Source organism: Cyclopterus lumpus, chromosome 15, assembly GCF_009769545.1.
Source record: "Cyclopterus lumpus isolate fCycLum1 chromosome 15, fCycLum1.pri, whole genome shotgun sequence".
In the NCBI taxonomy this organism is placed as follows: Eukaryota; Metazoa; Chordata; class Actinopteri; order Perciformes; family Cyclopteridae; genus Cyclopterus; species Cyclopterus lumpus.
In genome coordinates, this window is record NC_046980.1 from 13,423,371 (window position 1) to 13,443,359 (window position 19,989).

The following is a 19,989-nucleotide window of genomic DNA, read 5'->3' on the forward strand; positions in this document are numbered from 1 at the left end:
TCTTAAATGACTTCTGACTTCTGATCAAGTTACCTGCCAACACCAACTTCAAGAAAATATTCACGAGGGAAAACAGGGAGGTTAGTAAGCAGGAAAGATCTCCAATGCAGACAACTAAATGTTGTAAAATGTAACATAGACAATGTATGTGAGATTGGCCTGTTTTAACAAGAAACATTTGGATATGGAAAAAATATATATATATTTATTTGTTTTAATTAGCTTTCTCCAAGGTACACACAGCTATACAGCGTTGCAGTGGTATCTGTGAAGGATTGAGCATGTTTGTGTACTCGTGTTTATTTTTTTGTGTAGATTCACTACAAGCCTTGTGAATAAACACAATATTATAATAACATACCAGAGACATTTTGACCTGTAACAGCATGCACAAGCACAGGTTTCACTTATGACTGTAATTGATGGCTCAATTCCAATGAAGCATTTCAGCCAACTGGCTCTAGAATTGGCACACATACATGAGAGCGGCTATTAATCATGTTAATAATTACATCCTGCTATGGCATGTTAAAATGTGAACGAACAACAAACAAATGTGTTGACATCTGCAGAAACTAAGGCATCGCCGGTTTCATCTGCCAAAGAGGAAGCGCTTTTGTCTCGATGAAAGAAAGGAGGGACGGCCCGACAAAGACACACAACAAACTGTTAGAGTTGTGCAATAACACTATAATTGTATGCACAATAGAATTTTTGCAATCAAACTAAAGAAACCGTTTTTAAAGGATTGCCCTGAGAACGGCTTCCCAACCCAACTTTTCAACATTCAATGCAACACCCAATGCAACCACCACATCGGTGAACTCTGGTCAGGAGGCTCAATGAACCCCTGAAACAGAAAACGTCAGCCGTCTGTGAAAATCACACCAAAGCTGGTCACACAATTGATTTGGAACAGGTCAAATCCATCGACCAGGAGTCTGTGAGCGAGGAAGAACAAAGCACCCACACCTGACACCAGAGACCACTCTTGAACACACATAAAGGGGTTATGATCTCCACACAGAAAGGATAGCACACTACCAAGTTAGTACCACACTTAAAGTCAAGTAATGGCACCTGAGCTAGCTCCATCCGTTGATGAAAACAATACGTGGTTGAAATTACCACGATATTTATTCTCGTTTAACGGCCACGACGGGCATATGTTTGGGTTACCATTAGAAATACTACAACCATGGGTGCCTTGCTAAGAGGCTGCCATCATCACAAGGCGCTGGCCTCATGGCTTGGAGTTGGAGATGATTTAAACTAATAAATCTACTGACAGTCACAGTGAAGTCACTTTTTTTTCATTCTTGATCCTTGATCCTGTTTTTTGTAAATAAACAAATACATAAAAAGGTCTCTCTGTCAACAAGATATCATTGGACGTTTGGCAATGACCCTTGGAGTGAATTGATATCTTGGGGGGGTAAAGTAACATTACATTCATGTGACAATGTGACAGTGAACAGAGAACTCTGCAGTTCCTTTAGCTAGCTTGATTTAAGCTAGTTAGCCTAATCCTCGCTTGTTCCATGGAGCCTCTTTCATCCTCCTCCATCCTGGGGATATCTTGTTCAACATGTTAATTATATAACTGGGTAGATTCCATTTATTCACCGCAAAGTCGTAATACTTAAAAACCTGAATTCCTCTCAACACATTTCAAAGGTCAACCCCGCTCACACTGATCCGCCAGTCTTTTAATTGGCTAGATACATCTTCAGAAAAACAATCATTATCAAAATCATTCAAAATATACAAACATAGAAAGTAGTGTAAAGTAACAAAGTACATTTCCTGTAGGCTACACTTACTTGTAGGCCGACTGTAGCCTAAAGTTTCTTTAGTATTTCCATTTTAAGCTTCTTTATACTTCTTCTCCACTACATTTAATTGATAACGTTAATACTTTGCATCTTCATATAATTAATACAACATTTAAATAACCAATAAATGGAAAAAAAGAGAAACTAGCTGCAGAATTAAAGTGACACACTAAAGCATGAATATCAGTAATCCAGTTGGCTTGCCCTATAATAACGATTCTTAAAAGGGCCATTCTGCTTAATTACTACTTTTACCTTTGGGAAGCTAGGTGGGCTATATTTTGAAGCTTTGAACTTTGAATGCAGGACTTTTACTTTTACTCTGTAGTATCATTAACTAAAAGATCATAGTACTTTTTGCACCACTAACAAATCCCTATTTGATTGGGCCTGTGGTCAATCTGGCAAGGCCTTGGCTACAGGCCTGACACACAGATACACACACACATACAGACACATACACACACAGACGCTCTTACACAAACAGAGTGAGACAGAAAGGGGCAAATGACCAGACTCAATAGTTTACTTCTCTCCGACTGCTGAGATTTAGACCAGACAGGCTCAGTCCCAGTCTCCCACACAGACAGACAGAAAAATAAAAAGCAGATGAAACTCACCTTAGAAAGACATGTGACATCCAGTTTCTACTTGTTGCACCTCTGAATCTGTATCACAGTATTTCTACGCATGCTATTTCAACCAGTACCTTTCCTACTCATGTAAAGCCTTTCAATCAGCCTCTCGTGAGTTTCCTTACTGGAGACACACTGGGCATGCTTTGGTCAGCAAAAAGGGACACACAAATACACCACTCTAACATGACAGGACACACATATTGTACATGCACAGATAGTAGGAGAGAGAGCAACTGGCACGGTTCTTTAACACTCCCTGTTTGAACAGGTGTTTTCCTGACACGCATGGGTGTGAGTGTGTATTTGTAGAGGCTGAGGTGGTGGAGCTGTCACTCCTCACCACCTCAAAACTCACCATCTGTAACTGATGCCTCCACAGATTCCAAAATATTTTTTGTGTTTTTGTATTTTTTCTTTTTTTATACAAATGTTCCATACACAAAACAATCAGTTAATTAGTTCACAACTTCCACCTGCAGTCGTCCAACTCTGTCATATGCAGTGGATTTTTATTTCCAGACATGTAATGTAAAGTAATTTTGTACGAAGACGAAAACATTATGCAGTATAAGGATAATTATTACCAATAGGATTGACTCAAATGATGTTGTGCACTCATGGCATTTGGAGGTAAATTCTGAAAATGTATGAATCATATTTGTGTCTGCATGCATATGTCATCCATCAAGCTTTCTTTCAGCATGGATCATGAATATATAGCATGACAATCAAGAGTCCTTACATTTTAAGTAAGGGAAATGTATGACTCAAACACAATTTGTATTCAAATTCCAAACACCTGTTCTTTAATCTTAGATCACGTTAAGTCTAAAAGCTCCTCTTTCAACTGACCTGAAGTTATAGAGGCCTGCTAGCTCCAGATGTCCTGACAGAAGAGGAGGATAGACCTTGGTTTGAATTTCCTATCTTTTCCGATACAAATGAAGTTTTTAAATCTTTCAGTCCATTTCTTACTTTCTAAGGCTATCAAAGTTTAATTTATCATGCATCATTTGCTGAAAGCTAAAGCTTCACTCTTCTGTCTGAATGCAGGCTATGTGTCCACAAGTTCACATTGTGTTTTCAGTCTTCAGGGTCAAAGTTGAAATCTGCACCTGTGTTCAAGACTAAACAACTGTACCTGCCCTAAACTAAAAATGAGTACCTGACAACACAGACAAACTCACCTTGTGTTTCTGGCAGTACAGATGTGGCTTAGGGCATCCATCCTGTTGGTTTCCATTCAATAGAAAAACAAAGACTTAAGAACTTGTACACACACACAGATTATGACCATAAGGACTTGTTGTTTCTGCAATGACTGGTGAATAGGCAAACATTGTCTCAGTCAACTTCCCACAGGAAAGTATTCACAGACACTTAAAACATGGCTCCCATCATTTATGAGCAGTGAGTAGAGCCCCACTGCTCAGTCTTTATTCAACGAGTGCAATTCAGTGTCAGAAACAATCAGACATCAATCAATAAGAATGACAGCTTCCATTTATGTGTACTCAAAGGGGGTACATGTACATATCTCGTGGTATACTGAACTCTTTTTGGGCACAGTACAATGAAGACAACCTTTGCTGCCAAGCACAGATATTGAAAGTCAGTAGTTCACAAGCTGAAAACAAGCTGATAGCTTCAGTTAATGCACAGAAATGGCTGTTTTAATGCCGCCCTGGTTTGTTCTGCCAAACATTTACACAAGGCATTAATGGTGTGTATTTGGATGATCCAAGGGTGGATTAAACCATAAATGGGTGGGGGGGTGGGGTGAACTAAAAGGAAAGTTTAAAGCAATGTATTTGCTGGAAATAAAATACAATTTAAGAAATCAAAATCATTAAAAATAAATTAAACACTCATTTGATACCCCAGAGGTACTGAATATTTGTATTTTCTGCCCAAATATATTATAAAAGGAACAATCTTGGACTTTTGAAAGGGAGACAAATATGATAATTATTCCCTTTACTGCCATTAGCAAAAGAAAAAAGGGAACCCCACATCTGGTCGATAATCTTTTTAGGTAATCATTGAAATCATCAAAAACTACTGAACTACATTTCAAATGACACAGTTCAAGTAATCAAGACATAAAATATGGTGTTATCTTTTACCATGTTAAAAGGGTTTCATTGCACCTCAAAAGAGGTATCAGGAAACTGATCCATGTCAGCAACAACATGTTGTCAGTCAGGGTCAATTTGCTTTTGATTCTAAATGGCTTAAATATTTTTTCCTTGGATCAAATCGAAGATACATTTCATAAAAGAGGGAATGCCTGCCAAAACTAGTAAATTAAATTGTCTTGGATTATATTTTTAAAAGTGTTTAATGATTAATCCAGAGAGGGGTCCTGATCAGGACATAGTTTAATTATTTTTGCAAACTCAAGGCTTGGATGGATGGATGGATGGGGAGGGGGGAGGGGGCTGGGACACACTGGACCTATACAGCAAAGCCTATGAATCTACAAGAGAATGAACAAAGTAACACTACTGCCCTCTGCTGACTACCTTTCCAACTAAAAACATGTGCGTTCTTGACATTTATCCTCAGCTTTGGCCAAACGTAGTGGTCACTAGAATAGCTTGAAAGTATAAATCTTAAAAGATTAACTACTTCTATAATACTGTGTAAATGTTTTATTCTAGGGGGGAGAAACAACAAATCTCAAACCACACTTAGTCTTGAATTATCTTGGCAGCAATGTAACTAGTCAAGCAGTCTTTGAAGGGGTCTTTCTTATCTGCTATGTCTGAAAAGCATAGGACAACTGAGGTGAATTTTAGTCAGATTCTATGTGCGTATTGACTTCATCTTCTCCTCACAGGGAGGACAGAACAAATATTAGAGGAGCATGAACCAGGGAGAAATTTAGATCTCAGCCTCCATGTGCTGCGTTCTCCTCTTATTGTGCTGGTGCTTGGTGAGTCCATACTTGAAGAACTCATAGACCGACCAGCTGATGGCTGTGGAGGGCATCTGGTAGATGATCCTCGCCTGGACTCCCTTGAAGAAGCCCTTCAGGCCGCCCAGCCTGTAAACAGTCCTGAAGGCGTGGGCCAGGCCTGAGATGTGTCTGTGGGCTCCTTGGCTCTGGCCGGGGCCTTGGCCGGAAGACAGGGAGCTGAGGGCTAGAGACTCCTGGGTGTTGAGCAGGGTCTTGCAGACGTCCAGAGGTGTGGTGGTCGAAGCCGCGATGGCACCAGCCAAAGCTCCGGACAACATGTGGGATGAGGGATTGTATTGTCTGTGGGGGTTGAGCAGCTCCTGAAGATATTCATAAGTCATGAAGTGGAGCGCCTGGAAGGGCACGTTCATGGTGAGCTGGGTGGTGTAGCTGCGGTAGAACGCAGCAGGGCCCTCTTTCTGCCACACAGCACGTACACAGTCCATCACGCCTCGGTAAGGCGAATTATACATCTGCATGCGCTGCTTCACAACTAGGGACAGACGGGTCAATGTATTGATGGAGGAGAAGGGTGTCCAGAGATGGCAGAACATAGATGGCAAAGGAAGAAAAAGAAAGGAAGAAATTAGTGCGCTACTGCCTACTAAGGTTTCAATAAACACACACACACACACACACACACACACACACACACACAAATGTAGTGTGTCATTTGCTTAGACAGCTGCACCCCATCTAACAGCTGCACACCAGGACTCTGACCAGTGTCCTTCTACTGAAATGTTTGGGCAGGTGGACTACAGGCAGCTGTGAAAGTCAATATGTGAGACTGCATGGTTAAGGTTGACATGTGAAGATGGTTGGCCCAGGCGTGGCACCTGTAAGTGTCTTCACTGTCGGTAGGTACTTTTGGTTTGAGAGAGAGAAAATGTCGTAATAATCATCCTAATTCTGGGGTTAAAGTCAAATGACTGCGTACTGTAAAATGTTGCCCGTACCTTCAGTTGGGTTCATGACTGCATCGTGAAGCAGTGTGGCCACACACCCAGCTGTTCCTGAAACAAATAGACAGCGGAAATGAATACACATCGTCAAGGAAAATAGAGGAGACTACACTGCAGTGAAGAGGCATAGAAATGAGAAGCCTTCACTCTATTATTCCTAAAAGCTGTGGATATCATGCTCAAAACAAGATATCATCGCAGCATTGGTGCATATTCAGCAATTTGCACAGGTGTAAACTAGAGAACAGCCTGACTGATATCACGTTGCCAAACCTGAGCAAAGAGAGACACCTGGTGGACAAGGCAGTTCATTGCTCTTTTAAAGATTTTTTTTTTTTTTCCCTTTTTCAAAAAGCTTTTAAAGACGGGACCAACAGAGGAGAGAGAGAAGATGAGATGGGAGAAAGGGGACTTACCCAGCCTCCCACTGAACTGGAAAAGAAGAGAGAGGGAGAGAGAGTAGGGAGAACAAGGAATACGGTAATGATTGACATTCAAAGCTAGGTTTAAGAAAAGGCTCTATTCAATGTGACGGCCTGTCAGGGTTTTTTTAGAACTGGTTAGGACATGTCTGCCCTATACACGGATTAGGCTGAGTCAGCAGCTTTATAGAGCTCAGACTGACAGTGCCTGGCATTAGGGTTCCCAAAGCTAAGATAGCCATACATGATCTGTACATCTACGGTCCATGCCATGTGTGTATATGTATGTTTTATGGTACCATTAGCCAAATGACTGTTAGCCCCTGGGTGAATGACATCACTTAGAGTCTTTTTGAGTTTCTCATAGCTGGCAAAATAGAGGGCATGAGCAGGTCCTGCCCCAACTGCGGTTGCATTCAGCCCCCTCATTGGTCGCCAGACTCCCTCTGTGGCAACAATTCGGCGAAGAGCATCCATCACGTTCCTGTAGCGGGCTGCGGGGTCGGGCTGGAGGCTCTGCATGCGTGTCTGAAAATAGTAAAAAGGTGGAATATAGCCACGTTCAAAGTTAAGTCTTATCATATGCCTATACATTGCTGTGCTATTGTTAAGAATAGCACAGCAATGTAAAAACAGTCCTGAATAAATTGCAGTGTGAATGAAGGGGTCAAATAAGGGAAATTCAACAATGTGTGTGGTGTACATGGATAATTGAATAGAAGGAAGTATGGAGTTACAACTCCAAGGTCATAAACTGACTTCCTGTAAGCCTCCTTTGCTACTGACCCTGAGGCACACCTTTCTCTCTTCCTCTTAACACAGACACATGCACACTGAGATTAATGATAACATCAAGTGCAAGGAATCCAGGTTTCAGTCCCCTGCCATTCGGTATTTAGAGAGTTGGCTGGGGTTAAACTGGGTGAGTGTCAGTGTCTGAGGAACTGGCAGCGACACAATCTCAGAATACCAAACTTCCAGCTGAATGGACAAACTTCGACCCCACAGTGTATGTGCATGCATGGAGGGCTCTATCACAGCGGAGGCCTCATGTCACTCTATACTACAGCTGTGGAATGCAAGGCCCAAAGAGAGTGAGCTAACAGCTGTACGAGCCTATGCATATGCATGTCTTGTTGCATAATGGTAAAGAGAAGGTTATTAGAATGCTGGCTTCCTTCTTAATTGGTACCCCCAAAAATGCGTGCAAAGACGTCTTGCATGTGACAGCTATTGGTCAGATTGGTTTACAGTTTACTAGAAAAGCAATGGCCTTTGTGCTTCTTGGAAACACTACAACCATCACTATTTGGAGGAAGTACTGAAGACTTCTTGCTTTCTTTCAATGAAAATGTCAATACACTTGAAATTCCAGTCATGTGCGCTGTACAGTTCTCTGGCAGACCGACAAATGCAACACGCTTTTTGAAATCCACAACTAATGACTGGGATTTAAGAAACATTAAGGCCGGATGACAGCCTTATCTAAAACTATAATTACACAACAGTCTCTTAAGTGAGAGGCTTATCGTACAGGATAAAAAGGCTTTATTTGGTGTAGGGGGAAAACAGCTAAATAGGAAACCTAAATAAAAAAGGAATACGTTAGATCATCTTTTTCTCTGCATCAGTATGTGGCTGTTTATGAGCAGTAAACTACATATTGCTGAGTCACAAGATGCTGGACTTCAAGGGCCAAATGGTCTTAAAACTACAGTGCAATTCATTTCGGTGTGTCAGGCTATGTTACTAAAAACAACAACATGTATCCGTGTGAATAGCAACTATGGATTTGGTCTCCCAGAACAATGTCAGTTGAAATAGTAAACCATATGCTTCAAACACCACACACACATAAATGAACTGCGTACTATCACATCCGTGACAGCGGATTGATTTTTGTTTGGGGGGGGGGGGAGACGTTAGCTTCACGCTAAGTGAGCCAAATGGGCTCCTACGTTTGACCCGGCTCCATGTTGTCGTAACCGCTAACGTCAGTGGCGCTGGACGGGTACCAGCATGCTACCGGGTTAGCTAACGGGGACGCGAGCCGCTGACCTTGTCCTCACAGCCGGCAACACTGCAGCGCGTTTGGATTAGCGAGCTAGTGAGCTATGCTAACAAACACGTTGGCTGCACGAACAGCACACGCAGACACACAACCGAGAGCCGAGCAGCGCGGAGCGGAGCGTGCATGCGGCGTCCGCGGGTCAGCGTGTTAGCCGCCGAGCAACGCTACCTTGACACAGTCGATGGGGAACATGATGCAATGCTCCATGATCCCGGCCACGGCTCCAGCCAACATGTGGGTGCTGGTGGAGGCTCCCTGCGGCAGACCCTCATAGTCTGGCTCAGTGTCCTCTGTTTGTGCGTCTTGTGCGCTACGGATGAAATCAACAGTCTGTAGCTCCGTTTCCCCTCCGATCCGGGGTGTCAGGCTGCCCACGATACTTTCCGAAACTCCCCAGAATCTGCCCCCCAGCCATCGAACTTCTGACCCGGCAGATGCACCAGCAACCCCGGGATCACTGCCTGTAGTCTCCGCTGTCATCCGACGCCTCCTTACAAATCCATCGGCTTCCATGAGAAACCAGGTCAAAAAAGTATCAAGGCAAGCAGACGGTGGGTGATGTCGGTCCTACAGTTTCACATTCCCGTGGGGTGGTATCACAGCGTCCTGCCCGCTACACCATTCCCTCCCCGCCTCTTTACTTCCCAGCCAGGGCCGAGCAAGGGAGGCCGTGGCGGACAAATACACACATAGATGCACAACAGGCCACGATGAGGAAGTGGTCTCTGATTGGCCACTATAAAGAAGTCTTACTTCTGCTATTGGGTGAAAGACATGCCACTCATGATTGAACCCTGTAATGTGGAAGTTGACATGGGGTACGCGTTGAGTATGTCTGTGAAAGCTATCATACCTGTGGGCCACTGCAGGGGATTCTACAAGCCTGCAGTTACATTCGTTTACACCTGAGTTGTCACTTAGTGCGGCTTTTCTAGTCTCATTTACAGTGTTGTTGAGTACTGCTTTAAGCCATTGTTACATTTTTAGTTCACATAATGGAGCTCCAAAGAAAGCCAAACTGAAATATGCACAAGAAAAGCCTGTGCATGTGTAACTTACTATAAAGAAATGCGAGTGACCACAGAAAACTGTTTGATATACATTATTTAATTATTTAACTGATGAATGTGCCATTGAAGTGATTAAAAGACTAATTGTGTCAACACAGTCTTCACTATACATTATTAGACAGACATTTCTCCACATCACATTAATCATGAATTCCAGTGCTGCAGACCTTCAAATAGATTCCCTCCAAACCAAAGTATTATTACACATGGACACAAAATTATTACAAGCACATCGCAACTAAAATAATGTTCTCTTATTTGTAATGGTACATTTTCTTCAGGAAATATGACACAATCAATTCTTCAAAGTATGTACAGTGTCATTCTATATTATTTTGTTTCCTCCCTGAGCAAATGGATACTAGCACAGAGTGGGGTATTCAAGGCACAACTTCACCGACTGTACTTCAAGGTCCGCGGGAAAAAGTCTTAAGAGGTTAAACTCCAACAACACTTGTATATAACAACTTTATTGTAAAACCAACACATGTTGGCTTAAGGCCTTTATCAGGGTCAGATCCCCTTGACTAATATATGTACTTATCACGTGTACAAGCTAAACGCACATGATGTCCTCAGTGTAGGAAGACACTCAACAATTTTTTCTCTCCACCTTTTATGATCTGTTATGAGACAGTAGCTCATATATAAGCTCCAGGGCTAACATCTAAACCAGTGAACCTCTCTGTCTGGAGGAGAAAGATGTTTTTTTTCTTCAGAAAATTAGGTAATTGTGTTTTGGTGCAGGACTGTTATACATAATTTAATTGTTTCATTTATTGCCTGGGAGAGCCTTCAAGGGCTGTAGTGTTGAATTTCTGCCGACAAAGGGGAATGAAGTGTTAATTTCTGCTTACAAGAACAAAATCTCCTGCTTCTGATCTAGTTATGGTTGATTGGCTGTTGTCCGCAGACGTTCCTTAAAGGAAAACCAAGCAGACAGCATATCAGGATAATTTCTCTTCCCTGAAACTAATGCTACTCTAATTCACCAAGGGAGAGAGGCCTGTTAGGTCTAGCAGGAAACTCTAGATCACCATAACACCTCATTTCATTCCCTCCGCCAATAGAGTGCACAATCCATATAGGCCTCGGGAATTATTTTACACTGTCTAAGCAAAATATAGTCAAAAATCCACATTATATAGACGAGATGAGACGATAACTGGATTCGGTTCTGCTGTTTGGTCATTTTTGTGCCAATTAATACCGTCTTTCCTTAGATCCCAATAGTCAATCTCCTTCTCTGTATACTCCCTGGACTGCTGCTCAGGCCCACAGATGATATATGGCCTTATTAATGCATGGAAAGTGAACCACTAGGCTAATATGACATCTTCAAAAGCAGCACTAAGAAACCATTCTTGGTTAAGAGCTCATCTTAAAACTCTTAAGGTGGGCCCTTACTGTGAGATGACCTGAGCCCAACTCCTCAGATAGACTACCCCAAGCGGAGAGAGAACATCTCGAACGGCACCTTTTGATTATTATAATTTGTTCATATACTTTGATATATGTAAATTATCAACAAACACCTTCTCAAGAAAGTCACATGTATTCTGTAGAGTTTCACATGCAAACATTGTGGTCCCATTGTATTCTGACCTCTTATATTACATATGTTTACATCCTCAAGATCTAAAAAGAGTAAGATAAGAAAGTCTGAAAGCTATTACAGTTATTGAGGTATTTTTGTTTATACATTGATTTCCCATCTCTTCACCCATATTTTACACTACACGTACACACAACATACAAATGTAATGTGAAATGAGTAAATCCGCATTTACTGAAATGTGTAATGAAATTACTGAAAGTGTATGAGCTATTTGTGGAAAACCATGACGGGGATCTGGAGCTGGATGGAATAGAACAACTATGCCACCAAGTGGACAGCTGGATGATGACAGGCGTATAGATGGATGATAGATGGATTGATTGATTGATTGGTTGGTTGGTAGATAGATATATAGATACATAGATAGATAGATGGATACATATAGATATATAGATATATAGGTAGATAGATAGTTGCACAACCACAATAACAACAACCTCCTGATAACATGCTAATCCAACAAATGTGACATTGTAAAACGTCACTGAGGGCCTCCTGTTTCTGAAAAAGGAAGAAAATGGAAACAGTTCCTCTGGTTTATTAATTTCAACAATACACACAGAGGAAATAAGTTAAGGATGAACGGGTAAAGAAAAAGGGAAGGTGGAGTTGGCAGGTGTAGACAGGAATTGGATCTAATTCTGTATGCCTTGTCCTAATCGCTGATGCCTAATCCTATTAGCAAAAAAATTCCCATTTGTGCTTTCAAATGGTCAGTTCAGTCGCATACCAACTCCACATGTGGGCTACACTCAATCTAAATCCTAATAACAACTCATAACTACAAGTCGACTTCCCATCCCAAATACGGCCACTTTAACGAGTGTAGTGGTTCACCGTCTTGATCTCAACTGAAAGCCCGGACCTACGTAACGCAAGTCCAGTAGAAAACTGAGTCCAGCCTCCAACTTCGAAAAAACAGTCAAGCCAGCCCCCACATTGTTTGGCGTATACTCGGCATTACGGTAAACGCTTGTAAGAACTGACCTCAAAATAAGTGCAACGTTCCGGTGAACGTGATAGCACACGTCACATTTATTCAATCTGTAAAATAATAGACACATTGTTAAAAACCTAAAAACACACACACAAAAAATACATTGAATGAATGATAATGTAACACCAATAATTACATTATGGAAACTGTATTTTAAGGAAAAATGCAGTTCCAATTGTGTGAATATTTGCTCAAATATTATAATACTTAGACAGTACACTTCATCAAATTCAGAAACTTCAAGGTTACACTAAGGTACTTGTTTCACTTGGGATTGATAACAAACTACTACCTCAGAGTATATCAGGACATTCTTATGTGGAATTTCAGAATAAAAGCCCTTTAAAATATTATTCATGATCTAACTCTAATTTAAAATGTCCATTACAATGACATTTTTTTGACGTTATCACGATAACGTGATATGTTGCAGCAAAGTGCTGTCCCATTCGTATTCACACCATGTCAAGCCCTTACAGTCTTTCACACTAAAGTCCGGGAGGGTTCAGGATTAGAGGCTTTAAGTGGGACATTGGGATTGGGAGCTAGAGAATTCGAACAGCTCTTATTATGGCGGCCACTTAGTACTTCTGGGTCATTTCACTCAGTTAGGAACCTTCCTAACCAAAAATGCCTATTCCGCAGTCCCATGGGATGCACTCATGTGATGTGTCCTATCACGCTCACCGTGCCAGTAGTTTGAAGTAAATTCCTCCGCGCTCTTACCGTAATACCTAGTGTATGCGCGTATTAAAAAACAACCTCTCAAAACTTTACCATAGCTGCAGCGATGTGGACTGGTCGGGGACCGAGGGCTGTGGCTATTGTTGGCACTGTGACGAGATCCAGATCCAGTGCCACCGCTTTAAAATCCCAGTATGATGCACTCGTAATCGGAGGAGGTGAGATCTGTGAAACGGTAGCAATATAAGTGCAGAAAACACAGCTTCTACGCTACAGTATAACAATGACGTGCAACTCTGCAACATGTATACAACGTTTCAGCTAAGTTTGCAAAAGTGATTATTTTTAGAATTGTTAAGTCATTTCTCTGAGGAAACTAACTTTTTCGGGAAAGTTATCTGACATGTTTTATTTCATTGCAGGACACAATGGAATGGTGGCAGTGAGTTAATGCGTTTGTTTTCCAACACCTACGGTATGCTGTACCTTTTATGGTTCAGAAACAGGGTCAAGGTGTGTGTGTGTGTGTGTGTGTGTGCGTGTGTGTGTGTGTGTGTGCGTGTGTGCGTGTGTGCGTGTGTGTGTGCGTGTGTGCGTGTGTGCGTGTGTGTGCGTGTGTGTGTGCGTGTGTATAGGCTACGTATCTCCAGAAGGGAGGACTGAAGACAGCGGTGCTGGAGCGCAGACATGTTCTGGGAGGAGCAGCTGTTTCAGAAGAACTCTTTCCCGGTATGGTGGCCTCTAGCTGTCATATACAATCCTGGCTCCACCTAAAGGGTCGATTTACTTAAATGTAACTACTTATGTCTGTGTTCTGACGTCACTGGATACTGTTGTGGAGCAGGTTTGACTTTTGGAGACGACAAACAAATGTGTTATTAGGGGTTGAATATATGTTGAATTATCAGCAGGTTTGTTTGTTTATACTAGTTTACACTGTGTTATTAAGTCACGTTTAAAATAAATATACTTTGTTTGTAGTTTGTAGTTTGTCCTTGTTAGAATAACAATACTCTTTTGTGTCCAGGTTTCCACTTCTCCAGGTGTTCCTATTTGCTCAGTTTATTAAGGCCGCACATATACACCGATTTAGAGCTCAAGGTAAATATAGAAACGTGTGAAACCTAGTAATGAAGCTAATTTTGAGGGGAAAAATACAACATTTGGGTGTTATTGTTTGCTGCGTTCCATTTTTGTGTGCATATATCTTCAGAAACATGGGCTAAAGGTGTATAAGAGGGACCCCCATGCCTTCACCCCCATGCTGGAGGAGGGGGTAAACGGTGCCCCGCCAAGGTCTCTCACCCTGGGCTCCGATCTGGCCATGAATCAGATGGAGATCGGCAAGTTCTCAAAGAAGGACGCCAAGGTGGTTTAAGCATTATGACAGCCATGGTTGACTGTATTGTGCATGTTTCTGCATTACACTTTAGTGCAGATGTATTAATTAATGTTACAATAACTGAAACAATATATCAAGGCTTTTCCAGATTTCAATGCATACCTTGAGAAGCTAGCAGGAGCTATTCACCCTCTTTTGGATGCTCCTCCTGTAGACATCCCAGGTCTTACCTCTGGATCGCCCATGAAGAGGCTTGCTGCAGCTAAAACACTGATGCCTATTGTCAAATGTGGTGCGTTGGTGGATGCAGGCCTGATCTAAAAACCGTGATATGTTGATGCCAGAATAAGAAATGATTCACCATTTACTCATTCTGTTTTTTAGTAACTGAGTCATAATGTTACGCTTCTGAATTTAAAGGTTTGAAACTGGGAAGAAACATTCCAGACTTTTATGAGATTATAACTGCACCAATAATGAAGGTTCGTTACAGCATACACTAACTTTGGTATAAATTTCTCTTTTGAGTCGTCTGCATTGTGAGTATCTTGATCTTTGTATTGTAGATTCTCAATCGTTGGTTTGAGTCGGAGCCACTGAGAGCAACACTGGCTACTGATGCTGTGATAGGAGCCATGACCAGTCCAAGTAATCCTGGTAGTGGGTGAGACATACTTTAGACACCCTCTGGCACACAAACATTCATAACTACAGGTTTAACTACATTGAATTAAACACCGACCTTGCCTTGAAGATATGTGCTCTTGCACCATGTGATGGGAGAGTTGGAGAAGGAGAAAGGGTCATGGGGTTATGTGGAGGGAGGCATGGGAGGCGTGTCTCTGGCTATCGCGAGCTCTGCTCGATCCTATGGTGTGGACATTTTCACTGAGAAGGTAATATGGTTTTGAATAATTATACAGATTTTGATGCAGTTTGTTAGTATCTGTATTTTGGTCTTTATGCATGTACAATATGTATCCTCGGCAGGATGTAGGACAGGTCCTGGTTGGTTCAGATGGTGCTGCCAAGGGAGTGGTGCTAAAGGATGGCACAGAGATCCATAGTAAAGTTGTTTTATCAAACGCTACCCCATATGTTACCTTCAAGAACCTCACACCTCAGGTATTATTAATACATACACAACACATGTAACCATGGCAGCAGACAATATTATTGACAATATAACTGTTTTCATTGTAGGCTGCCCTTTCTCCAGAGTTCATCAAAGCTGTAGATCAGATAGACTACACCTCACCTGTGACCAAGATCAATGGTAAATCTGTCATGCTAATTGAGCTATTGTTTCATTGGCTAGTAGTGGTTCGGTTGGCTGCTGCTAAAAAAAAAGACCCTTTTTCTTTAAAGTTGCCTAATCACTGCTTTGGCTTACAGTATAAAAGGCTTCATTTTCATTTGCTCTGGGTCAACTCACAGGCTCAGATCTGCTCTGTGGGATCCCCAGTGTGCCGGCATGCTTCATTAAACTCACACAGCAACTTCTGAGCTAGACTTGAAGGATTTTCTTCAACATAGGTTTCTATTATTTTATGGTGTAGATTAGTCCCAAATGGTTGAATCTATCTCAGAATTGACTTTGCAAGATAACGGCCTGACATAATTTAGTTTACGGCTTATAAAACATGTTTAAGTGTGCAGTTCCTCTTTAAAACAAGAGTCCACATAGCTGCTAGGCCCACTGTCTCACGTGTTAGTTATCCAGCCATATGTTTATGATGTTTAGATTAAACACTGCATTCTTTAGTCAAATTTAACTCAAACTACTGGTCTGTTTTTGTTTGTGTTTAACCACTACTTACACAGCGCCAATCAGTGTGAAGTTGTACTTGGCGATAAGGCAAAACAAATGTAGTGATTCGGGAGGGATCTGCTCTTAGTCCTCCACTGTTGCATGCTGTTGCACAGATTTTGGTGCTCTATACACAGTTTAGAAGGTTTGGGGTATTATAAAATAGTGTAAAGCACACAAAACTAACACAATGTTTTCAGTTCTTTAGCTTCCTGTGTGGTGCCATTTGTAGCTCCCGCTTGTTAAATACAGTCGGGCCTGAGCTGTAGGGCTTTATTACTCAGGAAGTCTTTACTCCCTACTGATCCTTTACAGTACATTGACTTAATGATAGTATACTCTGTTTTGAAAAAAATATTTTCACAGTCTTAGCTTCATGGTGATGGAATTTAGCAGTGAGCACAACGTATTCCTTGCACTGACAGTCGCCCTAATTATAATTTAAATACCAAGTAAGCTGAAACATAATAATAATAATAATAATAACCTAGAACATTGTCATTTAAATACATGTCTGTAAAGTCCTTATCTGTTGCTGTATGGGGTAACACAATGGAAATTGAGCCTATCACCCACGGATGAAAGCCCTTGCATTTTCAATATTACAAACTGTGAGTCAGTGGCAGCATTCCTGTGATAAATCACAAGATCCAAATACACTCCGACAATTACTGCTTGTTGCCATAGTGCCAAAGAGAACGAAACAGAAACATTGTAACTTGAAGCACACACTTTAAAGATATAGAAATGTACGTACATAAGAACGACACATAATGTAATTTATAAAATGCAGTTTTGTTCTTTTTATAGTGGCAGTGGACAAGCTACCAAACTTCCTAGCATCTCCCACACAAGATGATAAACCAGGACCCCACCACCAGTGCTCCATTCATCTCAACTGTGAAAGTGTCGAGCTACTGGAGACGGCATACAAAGAGTCCATCAATGGACGTCCCTCAACAAGGTACATGTTCCTTTGCACTCTGAGAGTCAACACTAAAACGCATGAAACTCTTTAGCAACTAAATCATCCCCTTTATATTGTACATGTCCTCAATCTATAACATTATGAGCCTTGCAGTAGATATTTTCTCCACACATTTATGTCAACATGATTTAGACTGGGTTTAGGATGTTCACATATCCTTATCTGGTAGATACCACTTTGCATTGAATGAAATAGGCTTCTGTTCCCTAAACATGAGGTCTAGCAGCCACAATATATCTTTAAAAACATCCTTTTATGCTGAATTTCCATCAACAAATCACCCATCGTCTTGTCTCATCATGCCATCTGTGCCTTTAGACCCATGCTGGAAATGACCATCCCCTCTGTGTTGGATCCTACTCTGGCCCCCCCTGGCTGCCACGTGGTGTCACTGTTCACCCAATTCACCCCTTACCACATCGAGGGCAGGGAGTGGACGAACGAGGACAGGGAGGCCTATTTAGACACTGGTTCGAAACACAAAATAATCCAGGAGTTCTAGCATGCTGTGCTTAAAGCTGATACATATATGTTATTAAATGATTGCAGATATAGACAGGAAAGGGTTTATACCAACATGAGACATCCACATTTAAATGTTGAACTACCAAAATGGATAAACACTGTTTGATGTTGATACTGATTAATAATCATTTTCAATGAAAGCCTGTATTTGTCTGTCTCTTCAGCATTTGACTGGGTGGAGAAATACGCCCCTGGGTTTAAAAAGTCGGTTGTGGGCAGCGACATCCTGGCTCCACCGGACCTGGAGAGGATATTTGGGCTCACTGGAGGAGTATGTACATATACACTGTAGACATTTTAAAGCTGAGCAACAATTTGAATGTTGATCTACCGGATGAGGAAGTAGTTTGCGTACTCTGCAGTGTTCTGTCACTAGCCTTAGAGACTTGTTGTTTAAGCAGTTAATGGTTACAGACAGTTTTACCACAACCCATGAGGAAGAATCAAAGTTCACATCCGTTGTGTAAAGTGACACAGACTCACTGTGACTATTGCACACAACTTTACGAGGCTGTCGTTTTACCAATGCCAGACTACTTTTATCATAATGACGAAAATATATCATATCCAGAAACAAAAAAAGAAAAGTAAATATTTTGTTTCTCATCAGAATATCTTCCATGGATCAATGTCGCTGGACCAGCTCTACCTAGCACGACCTTTGCCCTCTCTCTCCGACTACCGAACACCAATAAAAGGGCTGTATCTGTGTGGCAGTGGCTCTCATCCAGGTTTGTTTGTAATGCTGAACCCGTAGCTAAATATTAAATTGCAAATGTGACTGTTTGTTGTGTGGAAATTGTAGTATAACAATAATACACACGTTATGTTGTCCTGTGTTAGTGGAGCACAGTTAATAAACCTTTAAAACTTTGGATGAAATATTATCCTCACTGCTGATGGTAAAGTCACTTAATGATGTCAGGTGGCTGAGTAAAGGGGTTCTGAATTCCTCACACTGAACGAGACTGATTATTCCTTGTCCTTTTTATATGTTTAATGTTTTCTTTAGGTGGTGGTGTGATGGGTTCTCCCGGCTGGAATGCAGCGTTAACTGTCTTGGGTGACTTGAAACGCCACTGAAACATGAGAGCATCGGTGTGTGTTCCGCTCATCAGGGTTCAACCTTTTTTTTGTCTTATTTGTGTGAATTTGACTGATCTGATCAATTCATTTCCAACTATCAATCTGATCAGCTGTCTCTCCATCATGCTATGGAACTCAAGGGCTGAATGAAAGATGGTTTTAGCCTCTTTATAGGCCGTCCTTGTCAAAAGTCCACCAGTGAATCACTCCTGGTTGTAAACACTAGTGCAATACTGCTGCACTAAACCACTTATACATTCTAACTGAGTCAGCAGAACATCACTATTACCAGCACAAAATTAATGTTGACAAATGCATTTTTATAATAATTGAAACTTGGGACTTTCAACAACTTTGTATGAATAAATGAAAATGAATTCAAGCTTATGTATTTGATTTTCTTGAAACTATGTATAATGATTATTGACGTGTTGATATCCGGGTGGAAATATACCTCTTCACAACTAACATTATTTTGTCATGGGAGGAAAACATAGGTGCTAGAAATAAGATTAACAATGTGTTATATTCAAATGTCCCAGTAGGTGTAGGGACCTTAAATATGAATCAGTGAAATTAAATCCAGCAATAATTAACTTTATTATGTACACCTGTGCTCTTCCTACTATAACAAAATGTCCCTCTGTGAAAAACACCATATCCACACATTAGAATAGAAGATAGTGTTGGTTTAATCTGATACATTATTATCCTATAATAATATAATATAATGATGCACAAGCTACCAAACAGGGTTCTCCTCTAACTCTGGAGGACCCTAAAGAATAAGCTTAAAGCTTCATTTTTGACAGTATTATGTTTGTAGTATGACCAAATTAATCTTTAAAACCAAATTCACCTATAGATTTCTTACATTGAGATCTGACTGAAAGCTGGAGAAGAAATCCAGTCAGATAAGAATTGGTTGTCAAACTCCATGTGCAAATTGTAATAAATGTACCGAAGTATTTTCCAT

The 19,989-nt window shown here is 41.1% G+C and overlaps 2 protein-coding genes across 2 annotated transcripts; one reads left to right on the forward strand and one right to left on the reverse strand.

Moving 5' to 3' along the window:
- Positions 1-3,865: 3,865 nt before the first annotated feature.
- Positions 3,866-9,591, reverse strand: slc25a28 (solute carrier family 25 member 28). Its single transcript, XM_034552323.1, has 4 exons — positions 9,062-9,591; positions 7,122-7,350; positions 6,395-6,451; positions 3,866-5,928 (listed from the first exon to the last, which is right to left on the reverse strand). Exons 1-4 carry the CDS (start codon positions 9,404-9,406, stop codon positions 5,360-5,362), a joined length of 1,200 nt encoding a protein of 399 aa, XP_034408214.1. The 5' UTR covers positions 9,407-9,591; the 3' UTR covers positions 3,866-5,359.
- A 3,625-nt stretch (positions 9,592-13,216) lies between these two features.
- On the forward strand, positions 13,217-19,850 carry pyroxd2 (pyridine nucleotide-disulphide oxidoreductase domain 2). The gene is made up of 16 exons (XM_034552188.1): positions 13,217-13,480; positions 13,685-13,704; positions 13,898-13,991; positions 14,290-14,363; positions 14,476-14,631; positions 14,743-14,896; positions 15,025-15,086; positions 15,171-15,268; positions 15,359-15,500; positions 15,595-15,729; positions 15,808-15,880; positions 17,225-17,378; positions 17,721-17,872; positions 18,092-18,198; positions 18,538-18,658; positions 18,940-19,850. Exons 1-16 carry the CDS (start codon positions 13,369-13,371, stop codon positions 19,008-19,010), a joined length of 1,725 nt encoding a protein of 574 aa, XP_034408079.1. The 5' UTR covers positions 13,217-13,368; the 3' UTR covers positions 19,011-19,850.
- The last annotated feature ends 139 nt before the right edge of the window (positions 19,851-19,989 follow it).

Coding starts and splice junctions, on each gene's coding strand:
- slc25a28 (XM_034552323.1), bottom strand. CDS start 9,406: ATGGAAGCCGATGGATTTGTAAGGAGGCGTCGGATGACAGCGGAGACT. Junction 6,452..7,121: donor TAACAGTCATTTGGCTAATG/GTACCATAAAAC, acceptor TATTTGTTTCAG/GAACAGCTGGGTGTGTGGCC. Junction 5,929..6,394: donor AGTCATGAACCCAACTGAAG/GTACGGGCAACA, acceptor GTCTGTCCCTAG/TTGTGAAGCAGCGCATGCAG.
- pyroxd2 (XM_034552188.1), top strand. CDS start 13,369: ATGTGGACTGGTCGGGGACCGAGGGCTGTGGCTATTGTTGGCACTGTG. Junction 17,873..18,091: donor GGAGGCCTATTTAGACACTG/GTTCGAAACACA, acceptor CTGTCTCTTCAG/CATTTGACTGGGTGGAGAAA. Junction 18,659..18,939: donor TGGCAGTGGCTCTCATCCAG/GTTTGTTTGTAA, acceptor TGTTTTCTTTAG/GTGGTGGTGTGATGGGTTCT.